General features: G+C 48.5%; 1 protein-coding gene across 2 annotated transcripts in view; it reads left to right on the top strand.

The window, feature by feature from the left end:
* svila (supervillin a) overlaps nt 1–17,534 on the top strand; it is a 100,018-nt gene that overhangs the window by 42,554 nt on the left and 39,930 nt on the right. For both annotated transcript variants that reach the window (XM_035413405.1, XM_035413406.1), the window contains exons 3-11: nt 1,285–1,376; nt 3,857–3,911; nt 4,332–4,483; nt 5,656–6,277; nt 13,125–13,156; nt 13,824–13,868; nt 14,602–14,666; nt 15,634–15,770; nt 16,506–16,601. In XM_035413405.1, the coding sequence (XP_035269296.1) occupies nt 1,285–1,376; nt 3,857–3,911; nt 4,332–4,483; nt 5,656–6,277; nt 13,125–13,156; nt 13,824–13,868; nt 14,602–14,666; nt 15,634–15,770; nt 16,506–16,601 (1,296 nt within the window). The remainder of the gene's footprint in view (nt 1–1,284; nt 1,377–3,856; nt 3,912–4,331; nt 4,484–5,655; nt 6,278–13,124; nt 13,157–13,823; nt 13,869–14,601; nt 14,667–15,633; nt 15,771–16,505; nt 16,602–17,534) is intronic.

Genomic DNA, 17,534 nt, shown 5'->3' with positions numbered 1-17,534 from the left:
ATTTTCAGTTGTTGAATTGGTCTGCCAGTTTTTCATGGTGAAGACATTTGAAAAGCTTCTTAGTTCTGTTTTAAATCACGGTTCTGTACTTGCCCATAAATTTAAATGATCAAAGCTGAAATTCTTGTTTGATTGGGAGCTTTTGTGGTGGTGACAAGTTAAATCCAAATATTATCAGGCACCCTTTGTTGGAAACTAAATGCAGCTTTATAAATATTGATGCCGTTATTTTATGTGTAGTTGCACTGATTTTTGTAGTCTGATTCTGCCCAATGCAGATTATTATTAGGTTGTTCTCCCAGATGTTCTGGATGCTGATGTTGGATAGTGCATCGAGTTGCAGGAAAAAAGAAGCTCTCTCTGTTCAGGAGCTGCAGTATTGTCCATTAAGCAACAGGAAACAAATACCTTTTTACAGGAAGGGTAGCCTTGTACACCCAAACACAGGAAACTGTGTCTTTCATACAGGAAGTGGAGTGTTTTACACCAGGCTGCAGGAAAGGGTTACTTTTATGCAGATATGCTGTGCTGCACATGTAACTGCAGGAGAGTCTGTTTCGTGCACCTAGAGACCCCTCTGTAATGGAGGGGTAGTGTTGTTGTGCACCCAGAAACAAAGTATCATGCACAGGAAATGAGCCCCCTGTACAGGAGGAGAACTGATATTGTGCAATCGGCTAGAGGAGGTAGCGCTTGCCCTAATGCTCCTTCACACAGGAGCACCGATTCCTGCCCAAATACCATTTCGTCCTGATAATCCATTGCATTGTGTTCAGCAGTATAGAAGCCTAGGTCATCCTAGTATGTCTACAAGCAGAATGAGAAGGCTCCATCAAGCTTCAGACAGGACTTCAATCTAGATCTGTATTATTATTGTTGAATTATGCAAAACAATTAGACATTATGTGCTGAAAGCTTTTGCCATACCCATGAGAGAAGTCATTAGCAGGGACAACTAGTGCTTTCTCACGTCACAATTTAAATCAGGAGCATGAGGATCATTGAGCTGTTACTTCGTGTTGTCTTGAGGCAAAGTGAGTGAATTTATAATCAAATTTTGAGCTGCCAATCAAAATTGATGTTAAATTTATCAAGTTATACAGTTAATTCCAATACTTGGAACACCTTTAAAGGAACTCCATTGACAGACTGCTTCTGAGGTGCACCTGAAAGGTTGTGGGGCTCTGGTTCTCTGCAGTGGTTAAGACTTACGTGGCTGTTCTGTTTTATCAGACTGGTTTTTGAACTAATACGTTCAACGTTTTTTTTTTTTTTTTCCCCAAGCTTTCAGAAAGAATTTCCTTTTGAAGAAAAGGGCGATTTGACCAAGAGCACCAAGGATATAGATGTTCATCTTTTGGCAGTCCTTCCTAAAGGTGAGGCTTTGAACCTGTTGAGGTGAATCTGACTGGAAGATGAGGGGCACCATTGCATTTGTCTGTGTAATGGGGATTCTTCATTAAGCTCAAATGAGAATCTGTTAAGGTTGTTTTCCACCAGGAATGATGACTAGACCTACAATAATAAGAACCATAAAATCCTAAAAGTCATTCCAGTTCCAGTTAATGAAGGAGTTTATGCCACAATTAGTATAATGAGCTATAACAGTAATGACAGACAGCATTTTAATCACTCAGTGATTTATTTATTTATTTTTAACCATATCTCCAACAATAGATCATTGCTGACCAACCAGTCCTGTGTATTGTCTGGACCCGTGGGAGGCGTGTGTGTTGACAGGAGTATGAACGACAATAAAACGTTCTTTGTTGTGGAGCCAAGGAAAAGATTCGTAGTTTATCATTACAGCTCTCATGCCTGGTTGGAAATGGGCCCGTTACACTGTGTGGTTCTGACGTTTTGTGGAACTGCAGAGGTCTGGCTCGTCCCAGCACTGCGTTGGGAAAGCGAGGGGCATAAAGGATTTTAGGAAAGGGGGGCCACCGGTGCGGAGCTGTTGAAAGCTGCAGGCACCACCTGTTCACCCGCTGACACGTCTGTCTGCCTGGCCGTCTGTGAGCTCGCTCACCTCGGCCCACAAGTTGTTGAGGCCAATCTGCATTAGGGCCCTGGTTCACAATACAAACAAGCCCTCAGACGGGAGCGGTCGGCCAACGGGTAGGGTTCCAGCTGCTGAATTAAGTTCTTTAAATGAATTAGTGCTATTTATCCCTCTTCCAGATTTTGTGAAGGCGTTGGGGAGCTATTCTCAATTAGAGAGCTGTTCTCAGTCCGTAACAGTTTGTGATAACTGTTCCTTTGTGTTACAGAGCTATTCTCAGTTTTAAAAAAAAATGTGTTTTATTTCACATATGAGGAAATTTGTCACTGGCAGGTTTCTTCTTCCAGCACCAAGTAGGATCTGCTTTTCAGAGAGAAAACAATCATTGGTATAAATCAGTGGTTCTCAAAATCGATCCTGGGGGACCCCTGTGTCTAAAACATGAAATGCACCTAATTTAGAAAAATGAACAGCTTGTTAAAATTCTGGGATTGCTGTTGAGGTTGGAATGAAAACCAGCATATACAGGGGTCCCCCAGGACCGATTTTGAGAACCACTGGTATAAATAAAGGGGTTTCCTGGATGAGCATTTTCAAAACACATTTAAATGCCTCTGTGAAACATAATGATTAAAGTCTATTTCCTACACATTCATTTTTTTTTTTGGCAGGGTTCCAGCTCTGTCATTCTTGGTATTAATTCTTATGCCATTACTGTCCCTTTAACTGTGAGTCCACTTTTACTCTCATCCCTTCTCTGGAAGTACAGCACAGCGAGTCGAGTTTATCTTCTGCCTACAGTCACAGTCCATTGTAATCCAACTGTCTGTTACCCTCCCAGTAATCATGGAATTAAGTGTGCTGTTGTTTCCTGCTGTATCAGTAATAGACCATTCTGACTTCGCTTTCCTTCTCTCTCTTCCTTCTCTGAAGGAAGGACATTATTTTAAGATCAATCACGTGGGGGATTCAGGCCAAGAATATTAATTGCCCACGTTCTTCTTTTCTGGTCTCCTTAACCTTGTCATCATATGTCCTTGACAGAAATGCGATGACATGTATATGTGTATGTAAACACATCATAGTGACATGATATTGAGCAAACACTGCAAAAGCATGCATGTAAGTATAGTCGGTGGTTGCTCAGTACAATGTCACTGCGATGTGTTTAAAATGTAAAACCTCTTGCTCACACAGTAGGTTAATCCTCCTCACATAATAAATGTTGTAGGCACCTACTATCTTTGTTTATGTTGGTGTATGTGGCCATATTAATTATTTTAAGCAGACCATAGACTTGAACAAAATGGTTTATGTTTTTGCCGAATCAAGTATTGTCAGAACTAGTTAGAGAGCTACTGTAGTAAGTGATGCGATTTAACATGCTGATTGTGTTCTTACTTTTACTATTACGGCTGGTGATAATAAAATATTTGAAGTTGTCACATTCATTTTGGATACACTTTAGTTTGGCTAGGTTAGTCATCAAGAACATTCCTCATGGAATGTGCTCTGCAGATTTGTATCTCTTTAAACCCCTAAAATAGTTTTGACGGCCTTTAAAAGCCTCCTAGGCTGAATTTACTGCCAATTTTTCATGCCTGCGTAGCTGAGAGTTTTGAGTCAAGGAAGGCTGAGTTTCTGTTTGTGTTTTGTGTAATTTTTAAGATAATACGACCAGGACAGGAAAACTAAACTGGCTGCCTTGCACATTGATGACATCAAGATTAAATAACACCATTTAAAATTTTGAAGGAAATCTAAAGGAAATGTGGTGTATTATTTCAGTGCTGTTGTGGTCATTATTAGCATTTAATGTGTCCAGTTATGTAGTGTCATGTCTTCTGTGCTCAGTTTCAGAATTGAGGAAGAGGTTTGAGAACAGCTCAGGCGATTTGGAAATGAACAGGTATGTAATGGCAGGGACAGGTCACACATGTCACTTATGGACTGCACTGTCATGAAAGATTATGATTGTGGTGGTGGTGGTGATGATGATGATGGATGGTGACAGTGATGATGATGATGGTGGTGGTGATGACGATGGATTGTGACAATGATGACGGTGATGATGGTAATGAGCGTGATGATGGAATTAATTGCAGTGCGCATGCATCGCTAGCTCATGAATGCCACAGTGCCCCACCTGCCACTGGTGCTCTCCCCGCTGGTGTAATCCACACTGCGAATGACTCCTTGTGGAGTCACCTCCAGCGCTGTGTGCAGAAGGTGGAAAGCTCTGGAGCACATGCTGCATGTGCGCAGCCTCCCTTCTCCAGCCTGACCGCGCTCCCTGTTCCCCGTCCCGGGTCCTTGCCCCTCTGAGCAGGAAGGAGAGGATCGCCCGCCGTCTGGAGGGCATCGAGGGCGATGTGCAGCCCGCCCTGCTGCCCACCTGCGCTGGCCTGGTCACCAACCGGCTGCTGGAGGAGGACACCCCGCGATACACGCGCGCGTCTGACCCCTGCGACCCCTGCGCGGGTAAGGCCCAGCTAACTCTGCCGACATCCTGCCCCTCCTCCCAAAAACCAGCGTTACGTTTCCGCGGATTTCTATCTCGCATTTATTTGCATGGCCCATTGTGAAGCTCTTTGGGGTGGATAATGCTGTAGGAAGGGTTCTCCACAAAGACGGGTTCAATAATTAAGCATTTAAATGTGTATCCTTTAACACAATGTGCTTGAATAATGCTAAAATGCACATGCATTCAAATTACAACATACAAGAACAATATGGCTGTAAATAAGTGGTAGTAAAGTGCTAATAAGTATCCTTTATATATGTTGTATTTCACGATGGATTGGGGATGATTAGGGACTGTTGGAGGTCAGGCAGAGGATACGTCCAGATTCTGGCTACCGGTGTTGAACCGCAGTATTAAGAGCATGGTAAAGAGGTGATTAGGGGTTTGTGGTATTAAAATGTAGAAGACAGCGCTGCATTTCAGGACTTTAAGTTTAAAGTGATGTAATGAAATTTGAGAATTGAATGGTGAGATTGAATGGGGTTATGGTAGGGAGGGAAGAGTTATATGCTTCATGACTGGAGCAGGACATCATTAGGGTAAACTAGAGTTCCCAAAATCCATGAGTCCTCATATATTTAAAAATGGTTTACAGGACCTTAAATTCCTTGGAATTGCAACATTTTTTTGACAGATGTGCTTTGAAGTGCCATTTTTTATTTTGTTGCCCGTTCTCTCTAAAAGTTTCTCAGTCACTGTGTTTTAGATAAATTATGCCCTTAGGAACTGATCCTGGGTCATAATCCATGTGTTTGGATTGAGATTGAAAGACCAGGTCCTGGGACAGAATTCAATCTCTGGGATATTATTTCAGAGAATTTTCTTATTGCTTTATCATTGGCCTGTGATACTTATGATTGAGCTTTTTGTACAGTTTGCCTGAGTGCAGATTTGCCTACTTTGGGAAATGCAACTTTGAAAATGTAGGAAGAGACGACTTCACAACTTGCCTTTAGCCTTGCTGTCCAAAACTCAAACTAATGTGCATGCATGTTATCTGCTTTTCAAAGGTGGCTGTAATGAGAGTAAATGTACTTTTACCTGCCCTGTATGTCCTGTCGTTTGATCCACTCTGAGTGCTGATCTTATTTGGGTTGTAAGAGTCTGTCGTGCGTCTCCCCCCTCGCAGTCCCAGGCCGTCAGTATGGCAGGGAGGACGCGGAGAGCCCGGAGATCCAGGCGGCTTCCACGGAGCGGCAGTCCCGCGCGCGGTGCCGCACCGAGCCTCAGGCCTTCCACGGCGACCCCGCGTACGGCGCCGACGCGGCAGGCCTGGAGTCCAAGGCGGAGCGGATCGCCCGCTACAAGGCGGAGCGCCGCCGGCAGCTAGCCGAGCGCTACGGCATCTCCCTGGACCAGGAAGCGGACTGCGCGTATCGCCACGCCCGAGCGCACCGGGAGCCGGACCCGTCGGAGAGGCACCGGGGGCAGGAGGAGGAGGAGGACCGGCGGGGGGAGGACCTCGTCCGGGAGACGCAGGACGGCTTCTCCGAACGCGAGAGGCTGCTGAACCTGGAGAACTTCAGGCGGGCCCAGGACCGGGGCCTCAGAGCCAGCCCCCCCGACCAGCCGTCCTACATGGACGTCTCCGCCTACGCCAGAACCCCGGCCAAGGACTTCACCGTCGCCGGGGTGCCGCGCTACTCCCCCGAGGCGGGGCGCCGGTCCTCCCTGCCCTCCCCAAAACACGCCGCTTCTGCCGGGGACCTGTTCATTGAGCAGCAGCCCCACAGCGTCCTGCACAGACAGGGGTGAGTGTTTCCGACGCCCAACGCCGAAATCGCCACGTGCAAACTTATCTGCCCTCCCATCAGTTTCGGAGGCGGCCTCTATTTTTGTGAGAGTGTCAAAGATTTTGAATTATGATGGTCTAATTTTATTTGTTTCAAACTGGGGGGAGTGGGACAGTGTGCTATTTTCCATCAAGAACATTATGTATTTTTCTTATTAGGCCTTATTTTAAACGAGTTGAGTCCTATTTTTAAATGATGTGCTTTCTGATCAGAGGTCGGTCTGGTTCAGTGAAAGCCATATCAGCGCTGATGGAGTTGGTCAGAAGCACACTATGTGATAACAGTGCAGGCAGTCCGATGCAGGAGCTGGAAAGATAGATGGAACTGGAACACGTCTACTGGGAATGCAGCTTGTGCGGCACTTTTATATATATATATATATATATTTTTTAACCCATTAATGCCCAGATTTTTCCCAGAGATTTCTTACATATAATAATTTGCACACACAAAGACATTCGCAGATTTTCTCAAAGAGTGGTAGAGACTTCGGCAACTTTAGTTTCCCGCGGGCTTAAGCGAGGTTAACAGAGTGTGTTTCCTCTACCTGGTCTTGCATTACAGTGTACTTATCCTGCACGTTCTTCCTCAGTTCCAACATGGAGTACAATAGTACTCACCAATAGGAACTCAGGTTGTTTCTTGTTTCTGTTCTGCTGCAGTCTTCTCTGAAGCAGTTAAGTACAAGCACGCTCACACTCTTATTTAACAACATTGTTTTTGTACCCTAGAACCATCTGAAGAACAAATGCTTCATTGTTAGATGTATGTTTTCATTGTACACAATTACTTTTTGGCACTTTCCTGACTTTTTGTACAGAACATCTCCCAGCTGGTTACTACCACAGTGGAGCTGCAGCATGAGAAAATATTCTGAGGAAGACACATGCAGTGGCGTACAAGCTATTTAATTTGAAGGCCTGTAATTCAAACTTTAAATGAGGTATTCTAAACAGGGTGGACCTCTGATTGCGGCCAATTATGAATTATAAACAGTGCACATGGATGTAAGGTTATATGGGTTATTTTCTCTCTTTTGAATCTTTCGCAGCGTGCAGTTCGTAGTCTGCAGTGAAAAATGTTGACATCTCAGGCGATGGTCAGGGTTCGAGACGCGTGTCTTCAGTCTGCGTTCCGTCTGCTTCTCTCGAGTTTCAAAACCTGGCAGCCCCCGGAGAGAGTGACATCATAGCGGGGGTCGGGTTACGCGGCGTGCCGGAGGAGAACGTCAACATCCAGCTCACAGCTGGGCCCAATGGAGAGCAGCGCGCTGGCTTATGAGCGAGGGGATAATATCATAAATCCGTCTCCGTGACGTTCCCTCCATTTGTTTTCTCGCCGCCGAATCGAAGCCTCGTCAAAATGGAGTAATGACTCCCTCCCCCTGCCACCCAAAAAATGCAGTAATGAACGCGTATGGTGCTCAGATGTGCGTCTGACGTATCAAAAAGAGTTTTTTTTTAAAATCAGTGCGGGAGGTCAGGTCAGGCGCTGTACAGGCGCTGTTCGGGCTCACGCCGCGTCCTGAAACCGCGCGTGTGGTTCTCCATCGTCCTGCGTGTCGACGCCGTTACCCTCCGGATGACACGCGTACCCAGTAATTGGCCGAAATTGCAGATGCACGCTTAGCCGCGGAGCGCTCGTGCCCTGTTCGTAGCGCTGTGGGAGGAAATGCAGGCCTGGTTGGTGTATTCATTGTGTGTGTGTGAACGTGCTGGCGTGACGCACTCACCTTGAGCTGTCTTTTACCGCCACTCCCACGCAGCCCTGACTGGTTCCTCCGGACAGACTCGGAAGGTGACACGCACTCCCTTATCAACTGGCCCTCCAGGTACCCTGGGATAGCGTGGAGTGTGTCTGACCCTGAATCAATCCTAACAGGAGACCCTTTCTCCCCTAACCCCCATCCCGTCATGCCTGTGACCATGGCAATGCTCAGAATAATCCTCGCTCCCTTCACACTCTTACCCGCTGTTTTGTTTGGGTTTTTTGTGTGTGACACTTTTGGGGAGATTAAAAGCTGAATAATTTGTCAATTTTTAACGCATTCATTAACATCTCAATCTAAATATGTAGTCGTTCTGCTTTTTTTGAAAGATGTTTGTGTTCCTCGACCACAGATGTGTAGATTGGGTATTCCGATGATTTATGTAAAAACAACAAAAGAAAATACCAGTGAACCACCATGGAAATTCATTAAACCAGTAGGATAATTGGTTTTGTATTCAGTATATTTTGTTCCCAATTTCTCTAGGGAAAGAAGGAAGCCTGTAGACAGGCTTGAGGACTGCAGTTTGATATCCATGTATTGACTCTGCATATTGACTCCTTAAACTGTAGTTTAAGGAGGTAATGCCTGAGCTCTCTTCCCTGGTTTGCTGGTAAGCTTATAAAGAGACATTTGGTCTGTAGACAGACTTCGCATACTGTTTACTTTGTTGGTAATGGTGCCCTTGTCCTTGAAGTACTTTTGTCTTAGCTGACAGCCATTGAGTTGCATTTCCTTCATTTAATTTGTCAGCTGTAGCAAATGCAGAGCATGATAGTTATAATTAAAACAAGCTGCTTTATGTCCTTTTTGTGTGATGTAGCAGTTTGGTAAATGTCTCTTGTTTAGCCACAGTGCTGTTCTTGGAATAAGAGGGGTTATTTCAGGCTGGCCAAAGTTCCCAGAGATTGCATCATCCATAATCCATTGAGTAGTCCTGCTTTTGCTGTGCTAAACCTATAATCAGCTTCATGTAAATTAATGATGCTAGTTTAAGTGAACAGAAGAGGAAGAGCCAGTGGTCTCTTAATAGTCCACATTGAATGCAACTGCTGTCTGTGATATGCAAAGGCTTTTCATTTCTTCATCAAATATGTTTATGGCTGCTCACATGTGAATAACTCTTTAGAATATGGAGGCAGGCATCTGGAGTGCAATGTTCACTGTATAGACTGGCATCAGCTTTAATAGTGTTTGTAGGAGTCAGGTTCTCTAAAAGCGAAGTCAGTGGATTATTGTCACGTGGGGGCTTCCATAGCTTAAAGAAGGGGTATTATTTGCTTTTGGGGGGGGGGGGGGTGCTGTGGCGTGACTGTGCTGTTGAGGAGGCGGTCTGAAAGGGGTCCTGGGGTTCTGGGTCAGCTCTAGGCCTCAGGCAGCACAAACAGGTGAGTGCTGACAGTTCTAACAGCTGCACCGCGAGCCTCTCTGTAAATATTGGGGGGTGTTGGAGGGGGGGTCAAGGACCAGCTCCCTGTCCCCCTTTGCACTTTGGATGCTGTTGTTTTCCCCAGTGTTGGCATACCTCGGGGTGCAGGCCATTGTCATGTGCCAGGCTGCTTGGCTGGGGTGGACTGAGTTCATGTACAGAGCAGCTTGCAAGGGTCTCTAGGAGCAGATGTCGGTATTTGGGCCGATTTCCCCCCTCCTCCCTCCAGAAGGGGAGGGGTTGGGCCTCCTCTCCTAAGCTGGCAGTGTGCTTCCCGTTGCCATCGCAAGGGAGCTTTGCGTTTAGGCCAGTCTATTGTCTTTCAGTGGAATGATAAAGAAGCGTCACACAGTTACCCTCACTGCCTGCAAAATAGTGCCGTATGCCTCAGCAGAACATGGAACCCTGCTGTACAGTGATTGGCCCATTCATAACTGTGACCGTATTTGTCTGGAACAGAGTCTAAGTGTGAGTGTAGTGCAGTGGGACAAGTGCACACTGGGGGGTGGCTACATTTGTAGGCCCCCCTGCAGGAGCCCTGACGTGTGCTGTGGTTCTTCCTAGGAGCACTGATAACTGCAGATTTTTTAAAAAGTGTACGTTCAGGCCACCCAACTGCATCCCTCTGCATGATGGGTTAGCAGCCTGCATCACTGGGAGTTCAATATCCTCTGTTTCATGAGGGGAGAAAAATCTGATTTCTAAGCCTTAGTGACATTTTCACCCCCCCCCCCCCCACCACCACAACCCAAAATAGTTTTGTAGTTAAGCAAACCCCTGTGAATACACAGTGAGTGCCTGATAGGTCTCCCGCTGCAGCTTGGAGGATGAGCTGGTGCTAAAGAGTCTTTAATCCCTTTCTCTCCCCTTGAAGAATCAAAGTTAGAGAGAGGCTGGCTAAAGAGGAGGGCGTGCGGAGGAGTCCTGATCTGGTGTCGGACTCGTCGGCGCCCAGAAGGCACGCGTACGCCCCTCGAGCTGACCCTCCCGCCCACGGGCGCCCACGGCTCGCCACCCCCCCTCACGACGACCCGCCAGAGACGGCGGGGGGCCCGGGGGGCCCGGGGGGCCTGGGGGACGAGGACTGCCAGAGCTACCTCTCCATGCCGACCGTCTCCGAGGCGAGGAGGGGGGGCGGCGGCGCGCGGCGGGAGGAGCCGGAGCCGGAGGGGAGGGGCGGGGCGGACGACGCCCCCCCCGGCGGGCAGGACGGAGGGCCTGCTGAGGAGCAGGAAGGCGGTGCTCCCGTCCGAAATCCGGCGCCGGGAGAAGAGCCAGGACGGGCGAGTCTGGACCCCGCCCGAGGACGAGCCCCCCGCGGGCAGCGGGACGCGGCAGGGCCGGGCGAGGGAGGCCCCGCAGCGGAGAGACGCCGTCCCGCATCACCAGAGGGGCGGGGAGGTGGCCGCCGCCAGGCTGAAGCTGCTGGCCCGCTCCGCGTCCGACTGCGGGTCGCCTCAGCCGGCCACGCCCCTCAAAATCGCTGAACCAGGGCCGGACGCCGCCGCCGCCGAGTTCCACGCTTGCGAGGGAGGCGTGGCCAACGGCGAGCTCGGCCCTCTGGACACCAAGGTCTCCGTGGCCCGGCTCCGCCACTCCTACCTGGAGAGCGCCAGCGCCACCCAGAGGCCAGAACTGTAGGTGGTACAGTACCGGGCCGCCCGCGCCCCACCCCCCCCCGCCCGTATTAATCCACAGTAACGGCTCTGATTGCTCGCACCATGCCTAACGCCCACGCTAATCACCGCGGTAACCGGTAGAGCTGAGCGCTTGGCCCTGCAGGCCCGTGTGCGTCCTGGGGAGTCTGTGCTGAGCGTCTGTGTCCTGCGGCGGGGGGAGGGAGGGGTGGGGCTGGCGGGTGGTCGGGCGCGGCTCCATGTGTCCTAACACCGCATCCTGGGCTTCCTCACCCGGAACGCACATTCATCACGCCACTGCAAGAGACCTGCCATGCCTCTGCTCTGTCACTGCTACAGCTCTGATTAAAACAATAATAATAAAATAAACCTGCAGTGTGGGTCACATTTGCAGTGTGGGTTGGGCAATCATCTTTTCTTTTTTTTTTTTTTGATTAATTTTAAATTAATTTATTTTTATGTTGCATCACTTCTCTGATCGCAATCACTTTTTCATGTTTCCTGTCCGTGTCTAAATGCTGTCATTTTCTTTCTCCCCTTCCCTCTCTCTCCCTCTCTCTCTCTCTCTCTCTCTCTGTCTCTCGTGCTGAAAGGGAGGCTATAGTAGATCCGGCCGCATCAGGTTTCGATGCGTCCGGGAAGCCCCAGTGGGACAGGGGCGCTCGGAGGCCGAGGCGCTATATCTCTCCCGGGGAAGGTAGAAAGACCTGGGACAGGTTTAGGACGCAGCCCGTCACCTCCGCAGAGCGCCGGGAGTCCGATAGGTAGGCTGCGTGTGCGGAGCAGGCCGAGAGACTCAACCGAAGGTGCTAGCCTTCCTGTGTCTGACGAGGAGAGCTTTTTTTAAAAAACTAGAACAAGAAGTCGAGCGTATGCGCTTTGCTGCAAGTGCTCTGGAGTGGGTTGGAATCTTGTTCGCAGGTGTTGTATGCAGGGATCGTCGGGACGCATGTGCACGTAATGTTCCCGCTTAAGGCCTTCGGAACTATTCCCGTCCGCGGAATCGTTTCTTTGGTGCAGCACGGAACGCTTTGCCTACCGAAACTTGCCGTTTCCTTTTAAGGTTCGCAATGAAAGTATGAGCGAATTCGATTACAATATTTTTTCCCTTCTCAAAACTGATGTACAGTTGCAGTACTCCAGAGATGTGGAATGAATGGGTGTTTTTGAATAGTGTCATTGGAGATGTTTGTGTGTTCATTTGAAAGATGAAAGCCGCTGCACTCTCATCTATACCTCCCCTCACTTCCTCTTTGTGTCATTTTGGGTGAAGTATGGTGAGAAACTACCGTGTTTACAGGTCTATTCTATAATTTTATTGATCACTTACCTGGATATATGACCTGCAATGGATCCAAAAATGTTTTTTAGTCTGTTGTTTTTATGAAATTGAAAGCCCCTAATCCCTCTGTGATCACATCATTCTTATCAAAAGTGCATGAGGTGCCGGTGAGGGTTCTTGTTTACCTTAGCTGGTGCATCCTCTTGTGTGTGGTTACGGTTCTCTGTGCATGTGACTATAGCGGACCGTGAAGGCTTACGGTCAGGGGGAGCAGTGATGGTTCAGTTGCGACAGAACTGGACAAATAATTTTTTGTTGAATGAAGGGAAGGTCCGTGTGCAGTTGACTGACATCAAACCTAGACCAGGAGCATGTGGTGTCCCACAGATGAATTGGTCTTTGTTGCAACCGGACGTGAACGGGGTCTAACCACGGTCCCAAGCGCACGAGCGGACGGTTTAATCGCTAGTTCTCGTGGATTTAGCCACTCACTACCGCTGCTGATTTTTCTTCTGTCCTGTTTTCTAATCACCCATTTCATTGCACTTCCTCTCATGGGAAAACCGCGGCTCTTCCAGCCCTCACGCCTGGCTGTTCTGTGTACTCACACCTAGAGGTCCTCTCCCGTGGGCCTCTTGCTTTGAGTGGCCCTCAGACCTGTGACTGACTTTCTGCTTTTCCCTCTCCAGGTCCTGCTTGAGTCCTGTGCTCCCGACCGAAGGTAAGAACCAGATCCATTCGGCGGTTGACGCCGTCTTTGGAGTCTGTCCGGCTCCAAACTTACCTTTTGTAACGATTGCACTTCGTTCAGCAGTTTTAAGAATAACGTGAACTTTAAAAGAAGGCACTTTGCCACTTCTGACCTTGGCATATATTTGTATGTTGTGTATGAATGTGCATCTTTAATGACCCAGTTTCAGTCATTTCAGAATGTATTTAGCTAGGAAAGCCCTAATTATGAGAAACGCTCCTTGAGGTCGTTTTTTTTTTGAGCCTGCAAATGATGCGAAACTGATTTTAAGGAGCGCAAAACGCTCGAGCCTGTTTTATGCGGTCATTATCGCTGCTCGCGGTATCCAGTAATCCTCAGCTGCGTGACTGGTGCCGAGGCTCTGTTTCCTATAATGAGGCGGTCGTAACGTTGATGAAGAAAAGACCAGCGTCATTCCATCTGTGCCGTTGAAAGATGGAGTGAGATGTCTCGCATCATTTCCACAGCTTTTCCCCCGAGTGTCCAGCACCTGTTTGGCTCTGGGCCGCAGATTGGAAGCTTTGTCATCGGTCACTACTGACCTTTCCTTTTCCTCACTATGCAGACTATGCTGGCTGTTATTCCTACATATGTCACATTTAAATGTGCACGTAATCAAGACTCTCTTGTTTCACAGCTCTCACCACCTGGAGCAGTTGTGATATTGCGGTTGAGTTTCAAAGTGAGGCCGTGTTTGCTGTCCTTTTTCTGTGTAACTTTAACGCAGGGCTACTCAAATCCAGGTCCTGCAGACCACAGTGTCCGCAGGTACACTACATGGCCAAAAGTATGTGGATACCTGTTGGGGAAGCACAGAATCATCTAGAATGTGATTGTATGCTGTAGCATTAAGATTAGCCTTCATTGGAACCAAGGGGCCTAGCCCAAACCATGAAAAATAGCCCCAGACCATGGATTATCCAGATACATTTGGTCATAGTGTATTTGCTCCAACCACGCACTACACCACCTGATTTCACTAATTACCTTACTTCCTGAAGCAAGGGGATAAAATAATTTGTGAAATCATGTGGTTGGAGCAAATGCCTCCAGACGCTGCGGCCCACAGGACCTGGTGTTGAGTAGCGCTGTTTTAATGCAACAAACTGGGAATAGGATCTTGATTTCTGCTATTTGAAAAAGCGGGCAGAAAACCTCACTGCACTTGGTTAAGTACCTTAAAACAGAAGTGTCTGTGTTCCAGTGAGGTTTAAAATCCCAATAAACCTTCCAAATATAATCGTAGAATTTTAGAAAGTGGTAGTAAGTGTTTGCTCTGTGCGAACTTTCCTCGGTAGTATAGTATAAAATAAATATATATGTATAATATATATATGTTATGTATATGTATAATATGTTATATTGATGTTTTGTTTAAGTTGACCGTTGGGTTTCTCCCCTGGCCTTTTCTGCAGCGGATGAAGAGAAGCTGGATGAGAGAGCCAAGCTCAGTGTGGCAGCCAAGAGGTCCCTCTTCAGGGTATTGGCCGTGCTCAGTGTTTTCCTTGTTGCTTTCCTTGCTACCCTGTTTACACCCCACACCCCCCCCCCCCAACCCCAAGTAGATTAGAGAGGGGACCACATATGCCCCTGCACAGATACATGTGTATGGCTGTGCCAGGAGAGCTCTCACCCACAAACACCTCCCACTCCCAGCACTCTGCATTCCTGCTCCCTGAATCAGTGCCGACATCATCACCGCACTGCAAATGTGTGTGCTCTGTACCCACTGTTGGGACATGTACTGAATACATTAAACACATCTGCGAGTGGGGCACCTGCTCGGATAGGGCGGGGATGGCGGTGCAGGTGTGTACTGCGAGAGGGCCAGTTGGTCAGTGTGTAGGTTCTGCAGCGTCTGTGTTCCCATGTCTCGTTTGGCTCTGGCTTTCGGCCTGTGGGGTCTAAGCAGCTTACTTTTGCCTTGATACTGCTTCTAATTAGGGAGATCTCCGATGTGCGCATGCCTGTGCTGCAGTGAGTCAGTGAGTGTTTGAGGGCATTGACTCTGTCATCCTAGTACGTGGCTGTTGACTGAGATCTCTATTGGATCTTGTAGAGAAACTTGAGTGGGAAGTTACTGATAAGAACATCGTCTTTAATTGACAGTGGGTTGGATATCCATTTCCTGTTTATCCTCTCCCCTCATGCTGCCCTCATCTCACACTCTCTCTCTCTCTGTCCCCTCTCCTTCTCACTCTCCCCCCTCACTCTGCATCTCTCTTTCTATCTCCCCCTCTCTCTATTTCTCTCCCCCCCTCTCTCTCTATCCTTCTTCTCTCTCCCTCTCCCTCTGTCTCCCTCTGTCTCTCTCCCCTCTCCGTCTCGCCTCCCCTCACTCTCCCACCCCCCCTCTGTCTCTCTCCCCCCCTTCTGTCCCTCTCCCCCTCTCTCCCTCTCTCTCTCTCTCTCGCCACCCCCCTCTCTCCCTCCCCTCTCTCTCTCAGGAGCTGGAGAAGACCACCTCTGTGGGAGCCCCTAAACCTCGCTCCCGTAACGCGGCTGTGGAGAGGCGGCTCAGGCGCACCCAGGACCGCTCCCGCACCCAGCCCGTCACCACCGAGGAGGTGGTCATCGCCGCCACGTACGTTACCGTCTGCGCTGCCACTGGGGGCGCTAGTGAGCCAGTGGTTGAGGTGTGCTAGGGAAGGGAGGGGGGAGGTGCTACTTTAGTGGTATCCTGGCAACTTGTGAAAAGGTGACAACTCCATGGTCCAGCCCATAAGCCAGGGAAACACAAGTCTGAAATTGTAGATTGAAGCCCCACGCTGCAGATTGTAACAATGAAGTGCTGTTGGAGTGGCCATGAGAAAAAGAACCTCTGTCACCCATTTAATTACATTGAGATCAGGGGCAAAAGGGAGACATGTATGTTAAGAATGTCATATTTAATACCATACGTTTCTCCTGGTTAATTAGCACCCACAGGAAGTCAGGAAACATGTTTTGAGCTCTACTGTTGTTCGCAGTTCAAGACCATGGCTTTGCAACAAAACACTATGCAAATATATGTGTGTCCCTGGCTCACTGCTAATTTAGTCCTGGACCAGCTGTATAGAATTCCATAGGGTAGGCTCAGGGACGAGTCTCTTAGTGTGCCTGGAACTCAGCTTGGGACAAAGAAACACTAAGAGACTCACCAAGCACTGTTGCCTTGCCTTTTAAACTTGTTTGTATAGTTCTTCGTATTTATTTAATTTGGTGTCATTTAGATGAATAAAAAGCCTGATCTCACAGTTGTTCGTTGGGAATGACGCAGGTATTCTCCTCCTCTTCTGTGTCTGTGACCCTGTCTCCCCTGTCTGTGCTCCGTTAAAAGAGCCCCCTCCTCGTCCTCGCGCGCGGGGGCGGCCCTCACGGCGGCGTCGCGCCTCCCTAGCCCCGCTGTAGTCAGCAGCGCCCTGTCGCCGCTCAGGTACCGCCGCTGCGATGGCGTGCGCCGCTGCGTGAGGCCCCCTGTGCACTAACCTCACCACGGGGCCTCCCTCTGCATCCGCGCGCCTCACAGACGCAGGGAGCAGCGCATGGGAGCGCGCGTTCAGGCTCCGCCCTGCCTAACACCGCGTTTGACCCCGCACTGACCTCACGTTTGATGCTGCGGACTTTCTGTGGCTCACAGAGGCTGGTGGAGCATGAATACATGTCTAACTTGTGGGACTGAGTGCACATCTGTGTCAGCTGACTATTTGCGTTAGAATTTGAGACCTCTGGTATCGAGTTTGGGTATGTGGCGCCATCTGTTGTTTGCTGTTTGTATTTCAGTTTGATCACTGATGGTTGCAAAGTTGAGCTGCCTTTTTGTTAACAAGCACAGACGTAGAAGCAGAGGCTGCACCTTTTAAATGTCATCATTTTTAAGTAAAAACTAAACCTAAACCAACCAAATGGCTGTGTATTTTGGTTCTGACAGCGCATACCTTCACGCCGTTAAAAGATTGTACGTGTAAACCCCCCCCCTCGTGCGAACAGTAACATGGATTTGCTGGTAAATGTCAGAGGTAATACCTGTTAAGGCTTCGTGGGGTTCATGTGGCCGCCCCAGGGCAAAAGGAAAAAGACATGCAGGTGTCTGTGGCGTGATACATGCACAAATCTTAAAATGAAACTCACACTAAAGTGAGAAACATTAGGTTGAAACTGAAGTCGTTTGACCGCGCTGACCTCAGGACGAAGTGGGCGGATTGCACCGAGCAGGGGGGTGATCTACGGGTGCCCTTTTCGCAATGTCACTGGCATCCCATAATTCATTGAGGCGCTAGGACTGGCCTTTGAAACGGTATCCGTAGTTTACCTTACAGTTATCATTTGCTGTGTGTATTCAGTTACACATGGCTAATGGCTTTTGTGT

This window comes from Anguilla anguilla, chromosome 4 (genome assembly GCF_013347855.1).
Source record: "Anguilla anguilla isolate fAngAng1 chromosome 4, fAngAng1.pri, whole genome shotgun sequence".
Taxonomy (NCBI): Eukaryota; Metazoa; Chordata; class Actinopteri; order Anguilliformes; family Anguillidae; genus Anguilla; species Anguilla anguilla.
Note: the sequence above shows the minus strand (reverse complement) of the source record. Positions and strands in the feature narration are given on the sequence as shown.